The sequence below is a fragment of the Marmota flaviventris genome, chromosome 11 (genome assembly GCF_047511675.1).
Source record: "Marmota flaviventris isolate mMarFla1 chromosome 11, mMarFla1.hap1, whole genome shotgun sequence".
NCBI classification, from domain to species: domain Eukaryota; kingdom Metazoa; phylum Chordata; class Mammalia; order Rodentia; family Sciuridae; genus Marmota; species Marmota flaviventris.
In genome coordinates, this window is record NC_092508.1 from 46,607,004 (window position 1) to 46,632,281 (window position 25,278).

A 25,278-nucleotide genomic window follows, 5' to 3' on the forward strand; every position below is an offset into this window, starting at 1 on the left:
TAAGGTAATAGGTATTACTGGCCAATAGAGGAAACTCTCAAATATGGAAATATAAAATAGAAACTGTGAGAGAAGTTTAACTTACTTTAAACAGTAAATGTATGATTTAAAGATATAAGTGTATGTTAAAGGTCACATATGTCCATTTGTATTAATATTTTCATAATATGCAACTTATTTATAGTACATTTCATCTATTTTTCGTAATCAAATTAAAACACAAGTACTTCTGGGCTCTGTGGGACATGTCTATAATGCCAGCAACTGAGGAGACTGAGGCAAGAGCATCTCAAGTTCCAGGTTAGCCTCAAAAATTTAGCAAGGCCCTAAGCAAGTCACTGAGTCCTGTCTTAAAATATAAAGGGCTTGGGATATAGTTCAGTAATAGAGTGCCCCTGGGTTTCATCTCCAATACCAAAACAAATGAACAAATAATCAAATAAAAACCATAACAATGTGCCTAAGTTTTAACAGGAACATAATGACAATAAATCATTTTAACAAAGTTGTTAGTCTATTTCTTGACACAAAAACTGTACACTTTTTCTTCAACACTTTATAATTTTAAGGAGAGACTAGAAAAGAGCACCATTTTCTCCCAAAAATTATATTTAACAATCTGTTTTTTCAGTTTTGCATACATAGTTAATTTTCTCAGATCATGTCCACAGATATGACCACATGTGAGAAAAGAAGTCCAAGTAAGTCCCCAAGACTGTAGCATTCTATTAGTATTTAGGATCTACAAAAACTAGGAATGACTGGATATTGTGCTGCTAACATATGCAGATGGGAAGTGAAGATGTCAAAAACTGAGAAGGTCTTAAATCAAAGAGACAGATATATAAGAAAAAATAAAGAATACAAAACAGTGTTCCAGTGGAAGGCAGGAAAGAAAATGTAACCCAAGATAGTATGAACTTCAGAATAAAGAAGTCATTCTGTAAACTAGGTTATTTAAATTTAATTTTCTTTAACTACAGAATGTAAGGATGGGGGGAACAATGTCCTACAACACTTTGTTCTGACCCCTTGAAAAGTTTAAGCTCAGGACTTTGACTCAGGGTGTTTCCTTTGCTTATAATAATTTTCTCTCCTATCTTCTCTCATTTTAGCTCTATCTTGAGTATGCCCCCGGCCACCAGGCCCCAGTCTTTGTCTCTCTGATGATCCTGTTTAATTTCTAAAAAGCACATATCAACATTGAGAATCATGCTATTAAATTCATATGTCTATTTGTTTTTCACGGTAGTAAGAATAATATGATGTCAGGTCTTGAATTGTATAATTCCTGACAGTTTCCCCAGAATCTAGTAACAGTTCCCAGTAGATTAGTGTTCAACAGTAAATAGCCAACTAAATAATTAAGTAGATAAAAGTCTATGGCTTCCTTTAAAATGTTAATATTCAAATTCAACAGATCACCTAACAACAGTAGGATCTTGAGCAACTTACCTGAATTTCATTAAAGGATAATGCTATTTTACAGGGTTATGAGATAAGATAAAGACTTTAAACTCTTTATTCTGTGCCTGCATTGTAATAAGGGCTCAAGAAATGTTGGCCCCTATTATTCTAAATTTTGCTTCTAACAGGGTGTCCATTGATTGTTTTTAGGGTACAATGATAATGAGGGTTCAGAAAGACTGACTGTTTCCTGTTTTCTCAGTTTCCTGTCTATTGGGAAACCAGAAACAGCACTGGTAACAAGGCAGTTCATAAATGGAAGGATGGCAGTTGGCCACAGAAAATGAACAGGGCCTTTCCCCATGCAGCCCTGCACTCTCATTTACATTGAATAAGAAACTTTACAAAGCAAGGACAGGGAACAAGGGGGCTTTATGGAGGAAGTGCTACCATTTCTCCTCCAGGGGGATTGTCTTGTAGTATCTTGGTAGAAACACTCATGCTCTTTCTAATCTGTCCGTGGATCACAAGCAACCTCCAAAAGACAGCAATCAGAAAAAGTTCATATGTATTCCTTGTCAAACAGTCAAATGACTCTATCAGCTGCAGCTTCCATTCAGTAGACAAAGCATAGAAATACTGATTTTACTCTTCTGGTAAATTTGTTGCATTCTGCCTGTTCTTTCCAGTAGTGTTCAGACTGATATGAACTTTCCTTTCAAATATATGATTTGTGTCTTCTTGGAAAAAGACCTGCACGTTTATTTATTAAATAAGATCAATTAGAATGAGAAAGCAGCACTTTGTAAATTGGGATATATTTGTATTGCTTGTATTCACTGCTTTGATGATATATTTTGCTCATAATTAGTGTTGACAAAAGCAGTTTTGAAATTTTTAGATCAACTCAAAAACAAAATGGAAAACCAATGCAGATTTTGTCCTTAATAGTAGCAAAAATTTTGAAGATGAAATAGCATAATGTTTAGGGTCATTATAATAGCAAATGTAGTAATTTGGAGACAATTATGGAAGGGAAGAAATTCTTTACAGAAAGTAACTTAGGTTGCTAAATCCATTTTATTATATGGAAATTATCTTCCTAATACTAAAGTCTTGTGTTTTGTAACAACAACAACAAAAAAATTACAGTGTCTTTATTGTTTTGTTGAGTTACTTAAAACATATGTTTTAGTATAGAGGCAATTTTATATTACTTGATGCTATTTTTTTACTATATGTGACAAAAAATGATTTCAGTACTTGATTAAGATCAGTCATGTGATAATGATGTCAGAACTTAATAGCTAAATTAACATGGAGTGCTCTCCATAGGTTGAATGTTATGCTGATCATATGGTGTGATTTATATCACTTAACCTTCAAGCTATTTCTATGAAGGTTCCTTCATTATAGATAAGGAAACTGAGGGTTAGAGATCTTAGATGACACAAATTCATCCTGTAAGTAGATGGCAGGGTTTGGATTCACTCTCAGGTCAGGCTTCCAAACCCACTCTGACTCACAAGTCCTGACATGATGCTACCTGTTTCTAATCATTCCAAAAGATAATTCAAAAGGCATGGTTACATTATATAATGTAATAGTGCTGTTGATGCACTTGCACCAATTGCCTCTAAATCTGCTGGCTGAAATTGCATATTGAAATGTGTTCTAAAATAATTGCATGCAGAGAATGTGAAATGGAAATAATCCAGACCATGAACCATATTTTCTATTTTGCGGTTATGCTAGAATAGAAAAGAGTATTGTAAAAATTGAAGAAAGCAGAAAGAGTTTTGTAAAACAGTCTCTTAGTGTATACATAATTGCCTTAAATATTTTGTGTAAAAATAAGGACATATAAATTTTAAAATAGGTAAAACTTGTTACAAGATAACACTGAAAAATACCCCTGGATTTCAGAGTCTCATTTAAACATATCATGTGTTTACCAATATATATTTTTGCTTTTCATTTATAAGTTGATTTTTTATACCAACTCACTTACATACACTAATGAATATGTTTGTAGGGAAATGATATGTATCCCTAGAAAAATCTAAGCCATTTTACAACTGTACACTGATGGAAACCATATGTTAGATAGCATCTGTTTATATTTGTTGAAGTTTTACCACGCCTAGAGGCAGAAATGAGAGAAGCTAAAGCAATAGGTTAATGTTTTGGATAGTAAGCTATATTTTCACAACATGACCTGACAATGATTTGGCAATGATCCAGTTTATCTCAGAAATCTGGAAAACTACATTCAATGTCAAGGTCTCCAAAGCAGATGTCTGATTTGGGTTGTATAGAGTGGATTTTCTAGGATGATCATAGTGTTTGGATGATTTCATAAAATATTTAAATACATTTTCAATTTCTATAATGAAATGGTTTCCAGAATCCTGTCTTAAATATTTGCTTAGTTTTGATATTAAGTTTTAAAACAATTCTAAGTGTTTTAATATTTGCCCATAATTACATTGTTTAAGTCTACAAAACAGAAACACACCAGGAACCTTTTCCTACATATTAAAAAAAAAAAAAGACGTCATTTTTGTTTGTTTCTATAATTACAATAATCATGTCTTTAGAAGAGAACATATACCAACAGCTCATTTTTAAGTCCTTACCTTTTGAGATAGATTGAAGTAGGAATAGGATCATGAGAAAGTGAGAATTCAGAGAGGAATAGAAACACTAAGTATATAGAGAAGGGCAGGACATTTAAGTGTACACAAAGCAAATTAAATTATTTTTAGGAACTGGGGTTGTAGCTCAGAGTAGAGCACTTAGCAAGCATGAGACCCTGGGTTTGACCCCCAGTACCACAAAAATAAACAAACAAACAAATAAATAAATAAAATTGTATTTGACTAACTATAGGTAGCATTTTATTTTAATTTCTTCCAATCTTCTCACACGTGGATAATAATAATATTAATTGTCACAATTAAAATATAAATTTTGCTTGTATTATAGTTCTCAGCCTGTGTCTTTCAGCTCTTGGTTTTGCCTTCATGTATTGCTACTTTTATGTTTGTTTTCCTCTACTTTGATATTTATTTTTCTTCATTCCAATGTATTCCTTAAAAATATTTCACATCTGCTGTCTAAGTAAAGTTTTACAGTATTCCAGTCATAAATGGAAAATTATGAAATTTTTGTTTGCATGCACACTTGTGTGTGTACACACACACACACACATCTTAACCAATGAACCTAGATATAACGGTGTTGAGGAGAAAAGGGCAAAATAGCCCAGTTAAAGAAAATGTTTTTCCCTGTGATGGTAGTTGAGCTGCTTAAATTCTATTACAAAAAAAAAAAGTGCATATTTGAATGGGCAAGCCATTCGCCCCTAAATAATACTTGGCATTCTGTAGACATAGAGTAAGCTCAAAGCAGGCATTTAAAAATAAGAGCATATGATCAAATTTTATGTTCACAATGTCAATCATAGAAGATGGTAAACCACACATAACATAAATGATTTGTAAAGTGTATATATATATATATATATATATATATATATATATATATTATTAGACCTTTTCTACTATTACTTCATTGAGAGTAAAGAGAATTTCATTCTTTCTTTTATTGTCGAATTTCCTCAGCAATAACGAAACGAATTCTACTTTTTGGTCCAAAGTTTTTTCTTTTCTATAGAATATCAATAAATTTTTATAACAAACTTGATTCCTACCTGCCTTTCATTACTCCTATACACTTAAAGTCTAAGAAAAAGTAAATGACTCTTTAATATGATACCAGCAGTTCTCAACTCTTTCTATTTTGATGGACTCTAGCTAGGTTTCATAGACTTGCTGGTATATGACTGTACTAATCACTCTGATGATCATTCCAAGAGCCATCTTTTCTTTGAAACCTTTCTAAGAATTTACCACTAGTACCATCCAACTTTGTGGAAAGCATGTATTGTCAGTCCATAATCCTGATTTGGATTGCATTTGCTTCCATAATCTTTAAAATATTATAGCTCTATATAGAATCACAGACATAAAACTTTAAGAGATTCCAGAGGTATTATAGCCTAAAATTCATGTTTTAAATATAGAAAACCTTGATATCTGATTCTAACATTCTAAGTAGATAGCCATTTTAGGATAAAGGGATACAATGATAAATTTGGGTGAAATTTTCTTAAAGATTTCATAGTAGGTATTTTTGACTTAAGTTGTTCAGGATGGATTATCGAGGATGACATGTTCACAATATCATTTAGTAAAATATACAAAATGAAATTCTATGTGTCTGATAATGAAATGATCCCTCATGTATCCTACATATATGTTCCGACTTGACATTAAGTATTCAGCTTCAAGTGGGTTTCAGTCTATTATCTTAAAATGTTACCTGTAACAAGCCTTCAAGTGATGCCTTATGAAGTAGTACTTGAGTCTACCTTTGAGTGTGTGTATGATAGTCATGCAGACAAGCTTAGGGTGAATGAGAATCTAAGCTAAAAAATAGTGTTGTTTATCATTAATGATGACATTTTACTTGAAATGTGTTTCTACATAAACATGGACAGTTCTTCTTTGTTTTACATAAAAGGAAATTCAGTGAAAGATGGTGCTATTTTAAAAACTTATGTGTATCTGGGGCAATGCAGAAAAAAAATCAGCAAAGCACAGAAGACCTCATTGGTTGCTAAGTCTACATTTTTATCAATTCATCTATTTTAAATGCAATGATGTCTTTTTTGTGGTTAGTCAGCATGATTATTACCATCACAACAGGAGAATATGTAATGCAATGAAAAGCACATTATCTGTGTGAGAATCTGACAGAGACATCCAAAATATTCAAATTAATTACTGACATAAATTTTTGATAATTTATCTACACTGAATCTCAGTTTCTGTTTTTGGGAAGGGAATTTATAGGCTAATCATGCTCAGATATTAACAGAAGAAATTTATGTACAGGTTTTATATGGGAAATTTTCAATACCTACATATGTCTAACTGCTAAAATAACACTTTTGCCTCTAGGTTTGAGGCAATTTACTTTAATTAAGATTTTATCTTGAGTGAATCTTGGGGAGATTACAAAATTAGAGCAGCTTCTGTGAATTGGAAATGTATCTTAATTGAATGATGTTTAATAAAAATTGTGGAAACATTTTATGATGTCAAAACACTTTGTTTCTCTTGCCTTGTAGGAGTCTAAGTTGCCAAAGGATTACCTTGCACAAAAATCTGTTCTTCTCTTTCGTTTGTAACTCTATTGTAACAATCATTCACTTCACTGCAGTGGCCAACAACCAAGCCTTAGTGGCCACAAATCCTGTGAGTAAAATGAAGCCTACCTTTTAGGTTCAAGGGGCTGGTGGGGAAGAGAGGGAGAATCAATGTGGGGATGAGTGTCTGGTGCACGTAGCATGTGTCTAAGTAAATAGGCATGTATGTTTTCAGGACTGATATACAGAGTATATGTAGCTATATTACAATCCAGAAAGATAATTTATTGCTCAATATTCCCTAAAATATAAAAAGCAAATAGTAAAAGGAGGAATATATCTATTTCAATTATTTATACATATTATATAGATTATCACTTCATTTTATGGCCATACTCAGTGGAATGATGACTTTATGATAATTACTCCATCCAATGTGAAAAAAACAATCAGTGTGACTAACTTTGCATAACTAGAAACAACAATATGTGAAAATAGGAACTTCAATTTGAATTGTACTTTTTGTATCACGCTGACTTTAAAAAGAATATAAAACCAGGAAAATAATGAATGATACATGTCCTATTTCAATTAACATAAAATTTTAAAAAGATCTATCAAACCTTCATTGTCTCAAACATTCTGAGATTGTTTCCTTGCAAGTCATTTTTTTTTAAAACACAAGTTAAAATTGCCTTATATAATTGTGCATATTTTATGCAAGCTATGTGCCTGTGTATTTTAATTAAAATATACACAATGATGACATATAAATTCAATTTTTATGATTACCTAATTTCATAATGTTTGTAGTTTTTACTATAATTTTGGATATGGATTTTTTTTTTTGTGTGTGTGTGTATGTAATGTAGTGTCATTGTGTGTGGGTGTGTGTTTTAACATTATCTAGTTACTGAAATCAGATAAGGAAAGGGATTTTCACTCAATGGGTCAATAAACAACACTCTCATATGTGTTTTATGTGTGTTTTTAGGGTAATTTCCAAAGTTCTAAAATTCCCTTCATTGTTTGCTCATGTGCATCCGGATTGTTTAATCTTGTGTATGTTCCACCCTAAAGTCACTGGGTTAGGAAACACACTGAGGTATAATTAGCAATATAAAAAACTGGCTAACATCCTGTCATTTTAGAATAAATTTCTCTAGGACAGGAGATTCAGAGTTTTGTCACAGAGTTGTAAAGCAAATTTCTAAACCTTGTATGTTTGTTACAAAAAATGTTTTGTTTAATACACGAAACACAAATTACAGTCTAATTATTTTAATATCTTCTTGGTAAAGTGTATTATTTATTTTTATCATCAATGCCATGTGTAGCAATGTATTTTTCTAAAACATGTTATAAATTCTTATCCAAATAGTTTATAGATTAACATTTTGTTGAAATCAAGAAGCCCAATTTAAAATGATTGTGCTGTATACATGTAGTAAGAATTGTAAAGCATTAGACTGTCATTTTTTAAAAAACTCAATAAAAAAGAACATATATAAAAAGAACATTAATATAACACTCACTTCTATTGTATTACATGTATGTTAATGCAAATTTGTTTACTTTGACAAATAAAAAATATCTAAATAAAAAATAAAATAAAATGAATATCTAAAAATCATAGAGATAAAAGTTTGAAGCTGAGATACATTGTTTCTATAGATATAGTTGAATAATTCCCTTTTATCTTTGAGAAGACTTTAACATACTATTATATTTCACATAAAGCTGCACTATTTAAAATTTGATGTCATGCATTCTGCACATATACTTAAAAATAAATGGGTTTTATATATTTATTTGACAGGTGATATGGTGTACAATAGTAAAATTGGAATTATAAGAATCATGTTTAGAATGTAGGTTTGATTGAGGTTATGTGAGTATTAGCAAAGCATTTTACTTTTCCTCTACTCAGTCTTTTATTAATAAAATATGTGCCTGGGGATAATGCCTACCTCACCAAATTGTTACAAGGATTAAATAAAACAAAATATGTAAAAATATTTTAAGTTAATTCCTATGTAAATGTTACTATTACTAGTCTATGACACCCAATATTTATTTTCCACTACTTTTCATTTTAACTTTGTTTGTAAAGAAAGATTTTTATTTCAAAAACAATGATAATTTTCCCTTAATATTCACTGAATTTAAGACTGGAAATCAGAGTTTATATGGATAATTAATTTGCCATATATTACTGCGGGAAGTTTAAGTTTATTCCCTTCATCAAGGGAGTAAACTCTCTCTTATGCTTTTGTGTTTTCATTATCCAATACTTGAACCTCCCTCTTCCTGTTTCTGTAAGACTAGAGGAGGGAAAGTGGAAACCTCAGGAAAAGAGGAAGAGAAACCATAGTTTTTTCTTCTTCATGCCCACACTAAGCTTTCATATTTTGTGTTTGGATAAGGTAGTCAATTACCTCATTAGAGTATTATTTAATAAGTATTTTCACTAATAGCATGCAACATTTAGATACTTTTAATAGATTGTTTTTAATATTCTTAATTTTTCTGACAGAATGCAACAATTGAGAAATTCATAATTAAAATAGATGTAAAGTACATGTGAAATATTTACACTTATAATGACATAGTAACTAGAGTGCATTATGGAAACACAAATCTATGAATGAAGTGATTTGGAGTTTACAGAATTTTCTGAGAGACATACCATTACATATCTTTAGAGTCTGTGGCTAAAAAAATTAGAAGCACCATGAGTATAAAGACTAGCATTTACAAATCTTAACCATTAACATGTGAAATTTGTGTGAAGAGCAGAAACTTTCATGTTTCCTAAAATAGAGTATTGCTTTACATTTCAATTCACAAATAAAGACAGAAAGATCATTTCCCTCTTCCCACAGGTTAGTTGTAAAGTGTCTCAGTTTATCCACCTTTACCTGATGGGCTGCAACTACTTCTGGATGCTCTGTGAAGGCATTTACCTGCACACACTCATTGTGGTGGCTGTGTTTGCTGAGAAGCAGCACTTGATGTGGTATTATTTTCTTGGCTGGGGTAAGTGCCCCTACATACATCTGCTGATTCAACTGTTTAAGAAAGGTTTGAGAGGTATAAGGCTTTTTTTTTTTTTTTTGTAATAACAATATAATTTAATATACCAGTGACTAGTTTAGGTTGACTGAATATATAGTGACTAAAAAGTAAAATGAGAATCATGAATTAGGGATCTAGTCTCTTCCTAGTGTCAATAAATGAATAAAGCTATGAAAAAAATGTATTTGTTTTCCACATAAACTCTTGACATGGAATTGTTCCCAAAGCAAAGCACTGACATACTCTGGTGTATTTTAAAAAGTAGCTGAAATATTGTAAAATGTATAAAATGCACAAACTGAATTCAACAAGACTAGTTTCCCAAAACATGAGTAAAATAACTTTTACTTATTTATCATATGTTTAGATCAAGGTAAGGAATAGATACAGCTATAAAGAGGTTTGTGTATACATAAACACAATTTTTAGAACATTCTAGATACCTTTATCAAGCATTTCTTCATCTGATTTTGAAAAGCTATGATTTAGAAGGTTAAAACCATGCAAAATTGCTGGTATAAAACATTCTTCTTCCTTCTTTTCAACAGAAAATGACTTATTATTAGTCTGTCTCTCATAGTAGATATTCTTGTCAGGCTCACATTTTCCCATTTTAGATTGTATACTAAATATTAGCCAATTTCATCTCTTAGACAATATATAAATACTGGATTTCTTCTAGGCTTTGGCATTCAAGCAGCACATTTATGCACTTAAGCTTTGAGGTCCACCAACTCAAAATGACTTATATTAGAAGAAAATTTACACCTACATACACACAAACACAAAAATAAAAATACATAAAAGTATATTGTACTCATTGCTTGGCCATACAGGTAATATTTACTCAATAAACATATAGTGGTCAGTTTTTTTTTGCTCCAAGAATATCTCTGACTTTCATACTTTATGACTATTTTAGGAGTTGCATCTATAAAGAAAACTGCCTGTTTTAAATTTTGTTCTCTTGTATCTGTAGGATTTCCACTGATTCCTGCCTGCATACATGCCATTGCCAGAAGCTTATATTACAATGACAAGTAAGAGACTCTCTACAGTTTCTATTAGAGTTAAATGAAACATAAATCTTCAACATAACATCTTTATTTTTTCCCTTAGTTGCTGGATCAGTTCTGATACACATCTCCTTTACATTATCCATGGTCCAATTTGTGCTGCTTTACTGGTACGTAATTAAGGTTTTCTTTTATCTCAACACTGCTCATATTTGTGAATCTTCTGGCTGTGTTACATTCTTCAGGGTCTCCATTGTCGGAAATGGAAATGATGTCCTCACAGTGCTTAACTTACTAGGGTCCATTGGAGACCTTCTATTTGAGGTGTGGGCAATAAAGGCCACACCTTTTTATAAGGGATGGCAATGTAACAGGGACCAAGCAGGAAGTAGACATCAGAGCGAGACATAATGAGGGGACAGAGTGTGTTAATGGAGTTGGACAAGTGCTGGGAAGAGTTACAGGACCAATGCTGGCCTTGGTTTCAGGAAAAATCCAGCATAAAACAATAGCATCAATGAGAAGGAGCAACAGAAGAAATACTGAAGCTATTCCCTCCTTCCATAGTCTCATCTTTTTTTGACCAAATACAGCCAATGTCAGAGGGCAATAAAGTACGAATGAAGATATCATCCCCAGATGTAAAATCCTGGGGCACAGAACAAGAGAGAAGATGGGTCTGATAAATTAGGAGGGCAACTAAGAAAATATCATTCTCAAAAGTATATAATAATTAAGAGGGTAAATTCTGATAACTGATTGCCTGGGTTTAAATTTCACTTGTTCCTCTATTTGCTGTGTGACCTTAGGCAATTAAACTAATCATTCTGTGTCTCAAATCTGTCATTCTAAGGAATATAAAAATGGTGACTTTTATAGCAACAATTAACTGTCTGAAAGTGAACAAAACCCAAGAAATCCCATTTGTTATACGTATAAGCACTCATACGCATGCATGCAAACAAATAATGAAGGAAGTTAAAGATCTCTAATGAAAATTATAAAACTGATAAATAAATCATAGAGGACACACACACTATTGAAAGATATCCCATATTCATGGATATTTACATCCAAATGATTTTCTACAAAGGTTCTACAAAGGTTCCAGTTTCATCAATAAACAGAGATGGGAAGAGTGTATAAACAAATGCAGAAGAATCAAACTAGACCCCTACCTCTCACCATATGCAAAACTCAACTAAAAATTTATTGAAAACCTAAATGTAAAACTCAAAGCTTTGAAATGCTTAGAAAAAAATAGGGAAAACACTTTAGATATTAAGATATATATATATATATATATATATATATATATATATATATATATATATGCAACAAAAGCAAAACTACACAAATAGGATTACATCTAAGAATCTTTTGCATGTCAAATAAAGCAATTGATAAGTTAAAAGACAACCTTCAGGATGGGAGAAAATGCTTGCAAACTATTCATCTCATACAGGATTGATATCCAGGACATATAGAAACTCTAATAACTTAGTAAAAAAATACAAGTCTATTTTAAAAGAGGGCAAATTATCTGAATAGATATTCCTCCAAAAAAGATATACAAAGGCTAGTGAGCATTGAATAAAAAATTTCAACATCACTAATCATCAGGGAAATGAAAATCAAAATGACACTTAGACATCATCTCTTCCTAGTAAGAGTGACTATCATCCAAAATACAAAAAATAACAAATTTTGATAAAGATGTGGACAAAGAGGTCCTCATACACTGTTGGTACCATATGGAAAAGAATATGGCGGTTTCTCAAAAAACTGAAGGTAAAATTACCATATGATTTGGCAGTTATACTTTTGGGCATATATTCAAATAAAATGAAATCATTGTGCTATACCTGCACACTCATGGAATTTGCATACATAAAAGCCAAGATACAAAATCAATCAAATTGTTCACCACAGATGAATGGATAAAAAATAATGTAGCATATATTCACAATTGAAAACTCTTCAGCCTTAGAAGGATGAAATCCTGTCTTTTGCAGCAACTCGGATGGTACAGAAGACACTATGCTAAGTGAAATAAACTAGGCACAGGAAAAGAAATACTACATGTTCTCACTCATTAGTGGGAAATAAAAAGTTGATCCCACAGAAGCAGAGAGTAGAATGGCTAGGAGGGGTGGGTAGGGGCAATAGTGGGAGAGTGGATATCAAAATATAGAGGAAGGAAAGCAGTTCTCATGTTCTATTCACCATAGGTTATCAAGAGTCTATAGCAATTATTATACACCTAAAAATAAGTAGGAAAAAGTTTGGAGGTTCCCAACACATAGAAATGATGATATTTCAAAAACTCAAAATGTTAATTACTCTGATTTGATCATTACATATTTTAAATTATGATAATGTACCATAATCAAATGTACGAATATTATCAATTTAAAAATAATAACAAATAGTGATTTTTACAGGTTTTAGAAGTAATATATAAAATATGCTTAGCCTGACATGTAGAAAGCACATACCAAGTGTCAAATTCTGGGTCTGTGCCTTGTCCCACAGGACAGTCAGTTAAAAAACCAACATTTTAAAAAATATTCTTTAAGAAAATCTCAAAGGCAGATGTACTTCCTTTTCATGCACCCTCCACATACTAGGGACATGCGTGACACACTGTGTTGAAGTGTACTCTGGTACTGCCTGGCTTTGTATTCTTTGTACTCAAAGAGCCAGCTCTGCATCTTGGCTCCCTTGCTGACTGTGTATCTCAAGGCAAGTTCTGCTTTGTTTTGTTTTTAACCTCTCAGTGACTTTGTTTCCTCATCTATAATGAGGGAATAAGGAGCATACTTCACAGGGTCTTGCAAGGATTAAATAAGATACTTCCTGCTAAGTGATTAGAACAATGCACCAAATACAATAAACTGAAAAAAAAAAAAAACACTTCAAAAAGTTTCTTCATTGTAATTTCTACATGTTATCATGGTTCTGTTCTTGCATTGAATTGTCTGTTCTAAGCAGAGCTCAAAGGAATTAAATGGGTTGTTAGGGCCACCCATGAGCTTCCAGAACAAATACAAGAAAACATTTTATTCCAGAGATCTGACTGTACAGAGAATTATGTGATCCAAACTCCTAAACCAGAAAGATTTGAGAAGTTAAAACACCTAGCAAATACAAAATGTAATAACAGCTAACCCAATCCTCAGAAAATCCTGTTCACATCAACTTTAAGAAAGAATAGATGGCCATGGTAAAATTTAAGAATATAGCCCATCAAGCTGCTCAGCAAGAGAGGAAGTGAAAATTCACTCTATTTGCAAAACATTTTTGTATCTTATTGGCCTAAAACAAGATTAGAAGCCTGTTTTTCTACCATTTTAAATTATCCTGCCCTTGTTTAAACTGCAGGGTCTCCCACTGGTTCTGCCAATTCCAAGGTCCTGGGCGGGGCTCTAATAATTGTTCATATGGCCCAATGTCTTTGTACAACTTTTATAAATAACATATTTTAACCACAATCAGTTTCTTTCCATTCAGACTTCCTCTATCACATTTCCCTTGAGCAGGGTGGTATTAGAGTGATTGCAACACTTTCAGATCCTGCCAAGGGGAAGCTGAGAGAGGATACATTTAATTTGAGTTCACTGGGAGATATTTAGGTCACTTCAGGGCATAGTTAAGGAATTGCTGGCCATCCTTGTATGAGAGTGGCTTCCAGGAACCCTTCTATAGACACTGCGCGGATTCACCGTGTGTTCTTCCATGACCCTAAGGTAGTTTGCTAATATGAAAATGTCTTGTTTCTATCTTGCTCTTGAATTTTATGGGTATCAAAGTAGAAACAGGCTTCTCTTTATAACTAGGTTGGTTCCAAGTTGGATAAAATTCAGAAACAGTTCATCTGAAATTTGAAATTCTTGTTCCATTTTTGTTCATAATACATAGAAATATTTACAGAAAATAAAATAGGATATGATAATTATGTGGAAATGATGTGGAAACAATGTCCAATTCACTCTAACAAAACTCTTCACAGAGTCACTAATATAAAGATTAACTCCAATGTCAATTCTCATTTCTAGTTTCATGTTTTAAATAAAGACTTGCCACTTAGAGAGGTCTTGGTGTTTAAAAAGCTTTTGTGGAGCCCAATTGTAACATTTCTACTGTATTTTTTTAAATGATTTATGAATTTATTTATTAAGATTATAAAATATTCTATAATTTATAAGCAGATAAAGGATATTGTTACCTTTTATTCTTTGGATTGATAGTGATTTCTTTTTGGTTGAAACTTTCAAATATCAACGAATGCTTGGAAGGGCCTGTAGGAGGAGGAGTATAACAGCTGGCTTGCCAATTTGTCATGTTTCATTGTTACACCTGTTCAAATGGCTTACTCTGCTTTTGTCTTTATTCTGCCTTGTATCTTTTCCTGTGTTTCTGAACATGTTCCTTTTCACAGATGTGTCATCACCAGGATTCTAGTGAGCTGTGTACTTTTGAAGCATATATTGCCATTGAATTGTCCCATGGCATAGAATATTTTTATGCCTGATTATTTTTGTAACAGCTGTCTTAAATTAGCAAATGCTATGCTACTCTTTTCCACATTAAATGAGAGATTACTGTTATTTTTCTTATTTTTTTAAATTAAGGTACATGGATACAAATTATGTATTGGTCTATAGTTTGAAAGTTTAAGATTATAAAATATGACAGATGTTTGAAATCAGGGTGAAAACAAAGGAAAGACAAAAGCAATTAGCCCCTATGAGGCTTTTCTGAAGTTCATATTCAGAAGCCTATGAAAGGCATAAAGGATAAGAGTACAGGAAAAAGACAAAAGTAAACAGTATTGACTTGAGTGAGTAAAAGAAAGAACATGACATTGGAGCAGGGATTCTTTCCTGAGTTATCTTATATTATCAAAGTTTTATGTCTCTCTTTCAAAGGGAGTGTTGTCTCTTGGGGAAGTTACTGAGGCATAGGAAACAGCAAATATGCAATTACAGAAAGTAACTTTAGAAAGTCCCATGGGATGCCAAGCGCTCTTGTTTCTAGGATGATCTGGAGCTCATGATGTGGTTTCCGCTCATGACATGGTCTCAGCATAAGGATAAAGAAGACAATATAGCACTATCTTGGAGAGTTGTTTTAATAATTATTGTTACAAAAGAATCTTATAAAGATCATTATTATAAAAATAAAGGAAATAAACTAAAAATCTGAAAATAGTTATTATGGTGTATATTTGGAAAATAGATAACATGGACACTGATAAACAGGTGACATTTATAAAAATTAACTCTTGGCCAGGTGTGGTGGTGCACACATGTAATCCCAGAGACTCAGAAGGGGCAGAAGGATCACAAGTTTAAAGCCAGCCTTAGCAAATTAGTGAGGCCCTAAACAACTTACTGTGACCCTATCTCAAAATAAAAAATTTAAACAAAGGACTGGGGATGTGACTCAGGGGTTAAGTGCCCCTGAGTTCAATCACCAGTACAAAAATAAATAAATAAATAAATAAATAACATCTGTTAAAATAATTTCTCATTTATTTATTTTTTTTTTTTTAGCTTTCCAAGGTATCTCTTTATTTTTTATTTTTTATTTTTTTAATTTTTTATTGTGGGTTGTTCAAAACATTACAAATTTCTTCACATATCATATTCCACACTTTGATTCAAGTGGGTTATGAACTCCCACCTTCACCCCATACACAGATTGCAGAATCACATCAGTTACACATCCATTGATTTACATATTGCCATACTAGTGTCTGTTGTGCTCCGCTGCCTTTCCCATCCTCCACACTCCCCCCCATCCCTCCCCTCCTCTCCCCTCCCCTCCCCTCCTCTCTCTCTACCCCCTCCACTGTATAAACCTGAGGGTCTCCTTCCATTACCACGCAATTTCCCTTCTCTCTCCCTTTCCCTCCCACCTCTCATCCCTGTTAAATGTTAATCTTCTTCTCATGCTCTTCGTCCCTACTCTGATCTTAGTTACTCTCCTTATATCAAAGAAGACATTTGGCATTTGTTTTTTAGGGATTGGCTAGCTTCACTTAGCATAATCTGCTCTAATGCCATCCATTTCACTGTAAATTCTATGATTTTGTCATTTTTTAATGCAGAGTAATACTCCATTGTGTATAAATGCCACATTTTTTTTATCCATTCGTCTATTGAAGGGCATCTAGGTTGGTTCCACAGTCTTGCTATTGTGAACTGTGCTGCTATGAACATCGATGTAGCAGTGTCCCTGTAGCATGCTCTTTTTAGGTCTTTAGGGAATAGACCGAGAAGGGGAATAGCTGGGTCAAATGGTGGCTCCATTCCCAGCTTTCCAAGAAATCTCCATACTGCTTTCCAAATTGGCTGCACCAATCTGCAGTCCCACCAGCAATGTACAAGTGTACCCTTTTCCCCACATCCTCGCCAGCACTTGTTGATTTTGACTTCATAATGGCTGCCAATCTTACTGGAGTGAGATGGTATCTTAGGGTGGTTTTGATTTGCATTTCTCTGACAGCTAGAGATGGTGAGCATTTTTTCATGTACTTGTTGATTGACTGTATGTCCTCCTCTGAGAAGTGTCTGTTCAGGTCCTTGGCCCATTTGTTGATTGGGTTGTTTGTTCTCTTATTGTCTAATTTTTTGAGTTCTTTGTATACTCTGGATATTAGGGCTCTATCTGAAGTGTGAGGAGTAAAGATTTGTTCCCAGGATGTAGGCTCCCTATTTACCTCTCTTATTGTTTCTTTTGCTGAGAAAAAACTTTTTAGTTTGAGTAAGTCCCATTTGTTGATTCTAGTTATTAACTTTTGTGCTATGGGTGTCCTATTGAGGAATTTGGAGCCCGACTCCACAGTATGTAGATCGTAGCCAACCTTTTCTTCTATCAGACGGCGTGTCTCTGATTTGATATCAAGCTCCTTGATCCATTTTGAATTCACTTTTGTGCATGGCGAGAGAAAGGGATTCAGTTTCATTTTGTTGCATATGGATTTCCAGTTTTCCAAGCACCATTTGTTGAAGATGCTATCCTTCCTCCATTGCATGCTTTTAGACCCTTTATCAAATATAAGATAGTTGTAGTTTTGTGGATTGGTTTCTGTGTCCTCTATTCTGTACCATTGGTCCACCCACCTGTTTTGGTACCAGTACCATGCTGTTTTTGTTACTATTGCTCTGTAGTATAGTTTGAAGTCTGGTATCACTATACCGCCTGATTCACACTTCCTGCTTAGCATTGTTTTTGCTATTCTGGGTCTTTTATTTTTCCATATGAATTTCATGATAGCTTTCTCTATTTCTACAAGAAATGCCGTTGGGATTTTGATTGGCATTGCATTAAACCTATAGAGAACTTTTGGTAATATCGCCATTTTGATGATGTTAGTTCTGCCTATCCATGAACAGGGTATATTTTTCCATCTTCTAAGATCTTCTTCTATTTCTCTCTTTAGGGTTCTGTAGTTTTCATTGTATAAGTCTTTCACCTCTTTTGTTAGGTTGATTCCCAAGTATTTTATTTTTTTTGAAGATATTGTGAATGGAGTGGTTGTCCTCATTTCCATTTCAGAGGATTTGTCACTGATATACAGGAATGCCTTTGATTTATGCGTGTTGATTTTATAGCCTGCCACTTTGCTGAATTCCTTTATTAGCTCTAATAGTTTCTTTGTAGAGCCTTTTGGGTCTGCTAGGTATAGAATCATACCATCTGCAAATAGTGATAATTTAAGTTCTTCTTTTCCTATTTTTATGCCTTTAATTTCTTTCGTCTGTCTAATTGCTCTGGCCAGTGTTTCGAGAACTATGTTGAACAGAAGTAGAGAGAGAGGGCATCCCTGTCTTGTTCCAGATTTTAGAGGGAATGCCTTCAGTTGTTCTCCATTCAGAATGATGCTAGCCTGAGGCTTAGCATAGATTGCTTTTACAATATTGAGGTATGTTCCTGTTATCCCTAGTTTTTCTAGAGTTTTGAACATAAAGGGATGCTGTACTTTGTCGAATGCTTTTTCTGCATCTATCGAGATGTTCATATGGTTCTTATTTTTAAGTCTATTGATGTGGTGAATAACATTTATTGATTTCCGTATATTGAACCAGCCTTGCATCCCAGGGATGAATCCTACCTGATCATGGTGTACAATTTTTTTGATATGTTTTTGTATCCGATTCGCCAGAATTTTGTTGAGGATTTTTACATCTAGGTTCATTAGAGATATTGGTCTGTAGTTTTCTTTCTTTGAAGTGTCTTTGTCTGGTTTAGGTATCAGGGTGATGTTGGCCTCATAGAATGAATTTGGAAGTTCTCCCTCTTTTTCTATTTCCTGAAGTAGCTTGAAAAGTATTGGTATTAGTTCTTCTTTAAAGGTTTTGTAAAATTCTGCTGTATACCCATCCGGTCCTGGGCTTTTCTTAGTTGGTAGTCTTTTGATGGTTTCTTCTATTTCCTCAATTGATATTGGTCTGTTTAGGTTGTCTATATCCTCCTGACTCAATCTGGGCAGATCATATGACTTAAGAAATTTATCTATGCCTTCACTATCTTCTAATTTATTGGAGTATAAGGATTCAAAATAGTTTTTGATTATCTTCTGTATTTGTGAAGTGTCTGTTGTGATATTGCCTTTTTCATCCCATATGCTAGTAATTTGAGTTCTCTCTCTTCTTCTCTTCGCTAGCATCGCTAAGGGTCTGTCGATTTTGTTTATTTTTTCAAAGAACCAACTTTTAGTTTTGTCAATTTTTTCAATTGTTACTTTTGTTTAGATTTCATTAATTTCAGCTCTGATTTTAATTATTTCTTGCCTTCTACTTCTTTTGCTGTTGTTTTGCTCTTCTTTTTCAAGGATTTTGAGATGAAGTATGAGATCATTTATTTGTTGGTTTTTTCTTTTTTTAAGGAATGAACTCCAAGCAATGAATTTTCCTCTTAGAACTGCTTTCAATGTGTCCCATAGATTCCGATATGTTGTGTCTGTGTTTTCATTTATCTCTAAGAATTTTTTAATTTCCTCCTTGATGTCTTCTATAACCCATTGATCATTCAGTAACCTATTGTTCATTCTCCAAGTGATGTATGCTTTTTCCTTCTTTCTTTTATTGTTGATTTTCAGTTTCATTCCATTCTGATCAGATAAGATGCATGGTATTATCTCTACTCCTTTATATTGTCTAAGAGTTGCCCTGTGACATAATATATGATCTATTTTTCAGAAGGATCCATGTGCTGCTGAGAAAAAAGTGTAACTGCTTGATGTTGGGTGGTATACTCTATATATGTCAATTAGGTCTAGGTTATTAATAGTGTTATTGAGTTCTATAGTTTCCTTATTCAACTTTTGTTTGGAAGATCTGTCCAGTGGCGAGAGAGGTGTGTTGAAGTCTCCCATCATTATGGTATGGTGGTCTGTTAGACTCTTGAACTTGAGAAGAGTTTGTTTGACGAACATAGCTGCACCATTGTTTGGGGCATAAATATTTATGATTGTTATGTCTTGTTGGTGTATGGTTCCCTTAAGCAGTATGTAGTGTCCCTCTTTATCCCTTTTGATTAACTTTGGCTTGAAATCTATTTTATTTGATGTGAGTACGGACACTCCTGCTTGTTTCCGAAGTCCATATGAGTGATATGATTTTTCCCAACCTTTCACCTTCAGCCTATGTATGTCTTTTCCTATCAAATGTGTCTCCTGTAGGCAGCATATTGTTGGGTCTTGTTTTGTGATCCATTCTACTAGCCTGAGTCTCTTAATTGGTGAGTTTAAGCCATTAACATTTAGGGTTATTATTGAGATATGGGTTGTTCTTCCAGCCATATTTGTTTATTTCTGTTACTAAACATGGTTTGTTTTCCTCTTTGATTATTTCCCCCCCCTTTACTGTCCTACCTCCCACTGTTGGTTTTCATTGTTATTTTCCATTTCCTCTTCCTGTAATGCTTTGGCGAGGATGTTTTGAAGAGATGGTTTTCTAGCTGCGAATTCTTTAAACTTTTGTTTATCGTGGAAGGTTTTCATTTCATCTTCCATCCTGAAGCTTAATTTCCCTGGATACACAATTCTTGGTTGGAACCCATTTTCATTCAGTGTTTGAAATATGTTATTCCAGGATCTTCTAGCTTTCAGAGTCTGTGTTGAAAGATCAGCTGTTATCCTGATTGGCTTACCCCTAAATGTAATCTGCTTCCTTTCTCTTGTAGCTTTTAAAATTCTCTCCTTATTCTGTATGTTGGGCATCTTCATTATAATGTGTCTAGGTGTGGATCTCTTACGATTTTGCACATTCGGCGTCCTGTAGGCTTCTAGGATTTGGGATTCTGTCTCATTCTTCAAGTCTGGGAAGTTTTCTTGTATTATTTCATTGAATAGACTTCTCATTCCTTTGGTTTGGAGCTCTGTACCTTCCTGTATCCCAATGACTCTTAAGTTTGGTCTCTTAATGTTATCCCATATTTCTTGGATGTTCTGCTCATGGTTTCTTAACAGTCTTGCTGAGCTGTCTATGTTCTTTTCCAGTTGAAATACTTTGTCTTCATTGTCTGATGTTCTATCTTCTAAGTGTTCTACTCTGCTGGTAGTATTCTCCATTGAGTTTTTAAGTTGGTTTATTGCTTCCTGCATTTCTAGGATTTCTGTTTGTTTGTTTTTTATAACCTCTATCTCCCTGTATAGTTGATCCTTTGCTTCCTGGATTTGTTTGCGTAATTCATTTTTGAAGTGATCTTTCATTGTCTGATTTTGCTCTTTAATGTCTTCCTTGATACTCCAGATCATCTGAAGCATGTATATCCTGAATTCTTTATCTGACATTCCATCTGCTGCAGCTGTTACCTCTTCTAAAGTTGTGTTGACCTGCATTGCTTTTGGTCCTTTCTTTCCTTGTCTTTTCATACTGCTTGCGTATCTTTCCTGCAGGCGCGGGCGGCGGCTCTGCTCTCTCCTTATTCCAATTGGGGTGTCGTGGCTACCATGCCGGCAGGTCACTGGGCCTGTTCTGGGTGCTTGCGGCGGCTCTGTTCTGCCCCTACTCCAATTGGGGTGACGAGTGTACCACGCCGGCAGGCCACCGGGCCTGATCCACCGGTCAGTTGCAGGTTTGCCTACCCTGCAGGCACGGGCGGCGGCTCTACTCTGCCCCTACTCCAAATGGGGTGACGTGTCTGTCGTACCGGCAGGCCACTGGGCCTGTCCCGCTGGTCGGTCACAGATCTGCCCACCTTTCGGGCACGGGTGGTGGCTCTGCTCTGCCCCTACTCCAATTGGGGTGTCATGACTACCCCGCCTGCAGGACGCTGGACCTGTTCCTGGCACGGGCGGTGACTCTGCTCTGCCCCTACTCCAATTAGGGTGGTGTGTGTACCACGCCGGCAGGCTCCTGGGCCTGATCCGCTGGTCTGTGGCAGGTCTGCCTACCTTGGAGGCGCGGGCGGCGGATCTGCACTGCCCCTCCTACCACGCCTGCGGACCCCTGGGCCTGATCTGCAGGTTGGTCACAGGTCTGCTCACCCTGCGGGCACGGGTGGCGGTTCTGCTCCGCCCCCACTCCAATTGGGGTCACGTGGCCACCACACCAGCAGGGCCTGATCCGGGCGTGGGAGAAGGATCTGCTCTGCCCCTACTCCAGTTGGGGTGACATGTGTACCACACTGGCAGGCCACTGGGCCTGACCCGCCAGGCTGTCACAGGTCTGTTTACCTTGCAAGCGCGAACAGCGGCTCTGCCCTGCCCCTCCTACCACGCCCATGTACCACTGGGTCGCGGGTCTGCCCACCTTGCGGGTGCGGGTGGCGGCTCCGCTCCGCCCCCTCTCCAATTGGGGTCACGCGGTCCCCACGCTGGCGAGCCGCTGGGCCTGCTCCGGGCGCTGGCGGCGGCCCGGCTCCTTCCCTCTGGCTCGAGGACAAATTGAGGAGACTCGGGTGTCTGTGCCTCACCCCCCCTACCAGGAGACCAACTGTTTCTGTAGCCGCTGGTATTGATGAAGTTCTCTCCTCCGCCACTTTCTGATGACATCAGATCTCTGCCATGTTGGTATCCTATGCGAATGGCAGCATTTCGTTCCCCTTGCCGGGCAACCAAAGCAACGGGTGAGTCCTGACCAGCCCTCAGCAGGACCTGGACCGAGAAGCAGTTTCCGCGGGCTCCTAGCCCCGGGCCGGGGAAGTTCCGGGAGCCGGAACTCAGCCGTTCCGTGCTCGGTGTAAGCTCCTATAAGAGTAGGCTCCAAGAAGCAGTCCCCGCGGGCTCAGTTCCGGGAGCCGGAATTCGGCCGCTTAGTGCTTGGTGTATGCTCTGATAGGAGCAGGGTCCAAGAAGCAGCCTCCACAGGCTCCGCAGCCCTGGGCCAGGGCGGTTCCGGGAGCCGGAACTCGGCAGCCCCGCGCTCGGTGTTCACTCCGATAAGATCAGGTTCTAACAAGCACCCAGGCACTGAACCCTAGCAATCTGTCTGCAAGCCGCAGGCGAATGGCAGCCTGAAATTACCTGTTCTATGGCTGAATGAGCTGCGGTCAGTCGAAAACAGGGATGGTGACGTCAGCTTTCCAACATGGTGGCTGCTGGCCTCCTCTGTGGTCTGACCGGTGTGGAGAACCGAGATGGACCGCTTCCTTCCCCCGTCTCGAACCCAGAATTCAGCCCTGAGTACGGTGCTTGCATGGCTGGCAGAAACTGCAGCGCTGTATTCCTGCGTCGCTGTCTCCTCGTTTCCCAGCGCGCGCTGCAGACTCTAGCCGCGGGGCGATTTGCTGAATAAGCAGTGTTACCCTCCGTGCGACAAACCTCTCGCGTTTGAGTCCCCGTAGCCGATCCTCGTGCGATGGAAATCCTTCCTCCAGGTTCCGGAGCACCCCACTATTGCTGGAAATTCCTAACAAGATAGCCTTTAGCCATCCTGACTTGTCATACTCCCACACAGTGAAGCAGCACACGGGGGCAATGCACTCCCCTCGCCACCATCTTCCCTCTTAATTTCTCATTTAAATTGAAAATATTAAAAACTTTTAGTTTTGGGATCACCGAAAAATCCAAAAGCACTGCATCAGAAAATGAGCTAGGAAAAAACACTTGAATATTTCACAACGGAATGTGTTCCAAAATGATTCTATCACTATGTTTTCAAATATAATCGATGAAAATCAATGTACTTATAAATCACATTTTGAGAAATCACAAATTAATATCAATCTATTAAGTTGTAAATATTTTTGTTGTTGTTTGTTTTTCAGTACTAGGGATTGAACCACGAGGTGCTCTAACACTAAGCTAAAACCCCAGCCTTTTTATTTATTTTTTTCTTTCATTTTGAGACAGGTTTTTGCTAAGTTGCCCAGGATGGTCTTAAACTTGCCATCTTCCTTCCTTAGCCTCCCTGGGAGCTGGGATTACAGACATGTGCCACCCTGGCCACCTAATATTATAAATACTGTAAGATTTATAAAATTGGAGCACCAATAATGCTTCTCTATATTAAACATTAAAATAGTGCCATTTTGGTTTTTTAGGTGAATCTTTTCTTCCTATTAAATATTGTACGTGTTCTCATCACCAAGTTAAAAGTTACACACCAGGCAGAGTCCAATCTCTACATGAAAGCTGTGAGAGCTACTCTTATCCTGGTGCCATTACTTGGCATTGAATTTGTTCTTATTCCTTGGAGACCTGAAGGAAGGATTGCTGAGGAAGTATTTGACTACATCATTCACATCCTTATGCACTTCCAGGTATGTCATTCAACATCAGTAAGCAGCTTGAGAAATTTGTTGTTAAATTTGAATATAGCTTTGGTTTCATTGTTGACTGCTAATGGGTCAAGTTAGTTATAAATACATGTATCTTTTTCATTGGGATTCAAATAGAGTTCTATTTTTCTCCTACAGGGTCTTTTGGTCTCTACAATTTTCTGCTTTTTCAATGGAGAGGTATGTCAGTTGATTTTATTCCTGTTGTCCTTTGATATGTATTTGCCTTAAAAATAAGATATAATTATAACTTCCCTAAGAATAATTATTTCAAATTCCATTTCTATCAGAGAAAAGAGCTGTAATATTTATTATTGTAAGTGAAAACTTCCTCCTCAAGTCATATTGGAAAAAAAGTCAACCACACTTTAAAATACTTCATCAGTGACTTTTATTCATCTAGTTTTCTGACCTACCAATATATCCTATTAATTCTGGACTTTGCCTCAGGTATCTCAGGTATGATGCGAGGTGATACTTGACTTCATGGAAGATGGACTATAACAAGAGAGAGAATCCTTTTTTTTTTTTTGCCATTCCCCGCCCTCACACCCTGACCTATTTCACAGTGTAGCTTTTGGAAAAAGCTTTACAGTGGATACAAAAAGATGAAAACAAACTAAACTCTCAGTTGTACAAGGGCAAGGTGCAGTGGTTGGGACATTTAGAATAGAATTCTGTAATTGCTATAATCCATAACATGGCAATGTATTCTGAATACTTCTAGATTTTTATCTATGGCTTTCTTACTTGGGGGTTTGAGAATTTAAAATCTGGTACTCTATTACATACATATGGATATTGTTGTAACTCAGTGGTTCCAGCTTT

The 25,278-nt window shown here is 35.8% G+C and overlaps 1 protein-coding gene across 2 annotated transcripts in view; it reads left to right on the forward strand.

Moving 5' to 3' along the window:
* Positions 1 to 25,278, forward strand: part of Calcrl (calcitonin receptor like receptor) — a 117,215-nt gene that overhangs the window by 83,656 nt on the left and 8,281 nt on the right. For both annotated transcript variants that reach the window (XM_071619003.1, XM_027943978.2), the window contains 6 exons: positions 6,605 to 6,731; positions 9,508 to 9,661; positions 10,680 to 10,740; positions 10,820 to 10,886; positions 24,214 to 24,432; positions 24,589 to 24,630. In XM_071619003.1, coding sequence (XP_071475104.1) covers positions 6,605 to 6,731; positions 9,508 to 9,661; positions 10,680 to 10,740; positions 10,820 to 10,886; positions 24,214 to 24,432; positions 24,589 to 24,630 — 670 coding nt within the window. The remainder of the gene's footprint in view (positions 1 to 6,604; positions 6,732 to 9,507; positions 9,662 to 10,679; positions 10,741 to 10,819; positions 10,887 to 24,213; positions 24,433 to 24,588; positions 24,631 to 25,278) is intronic.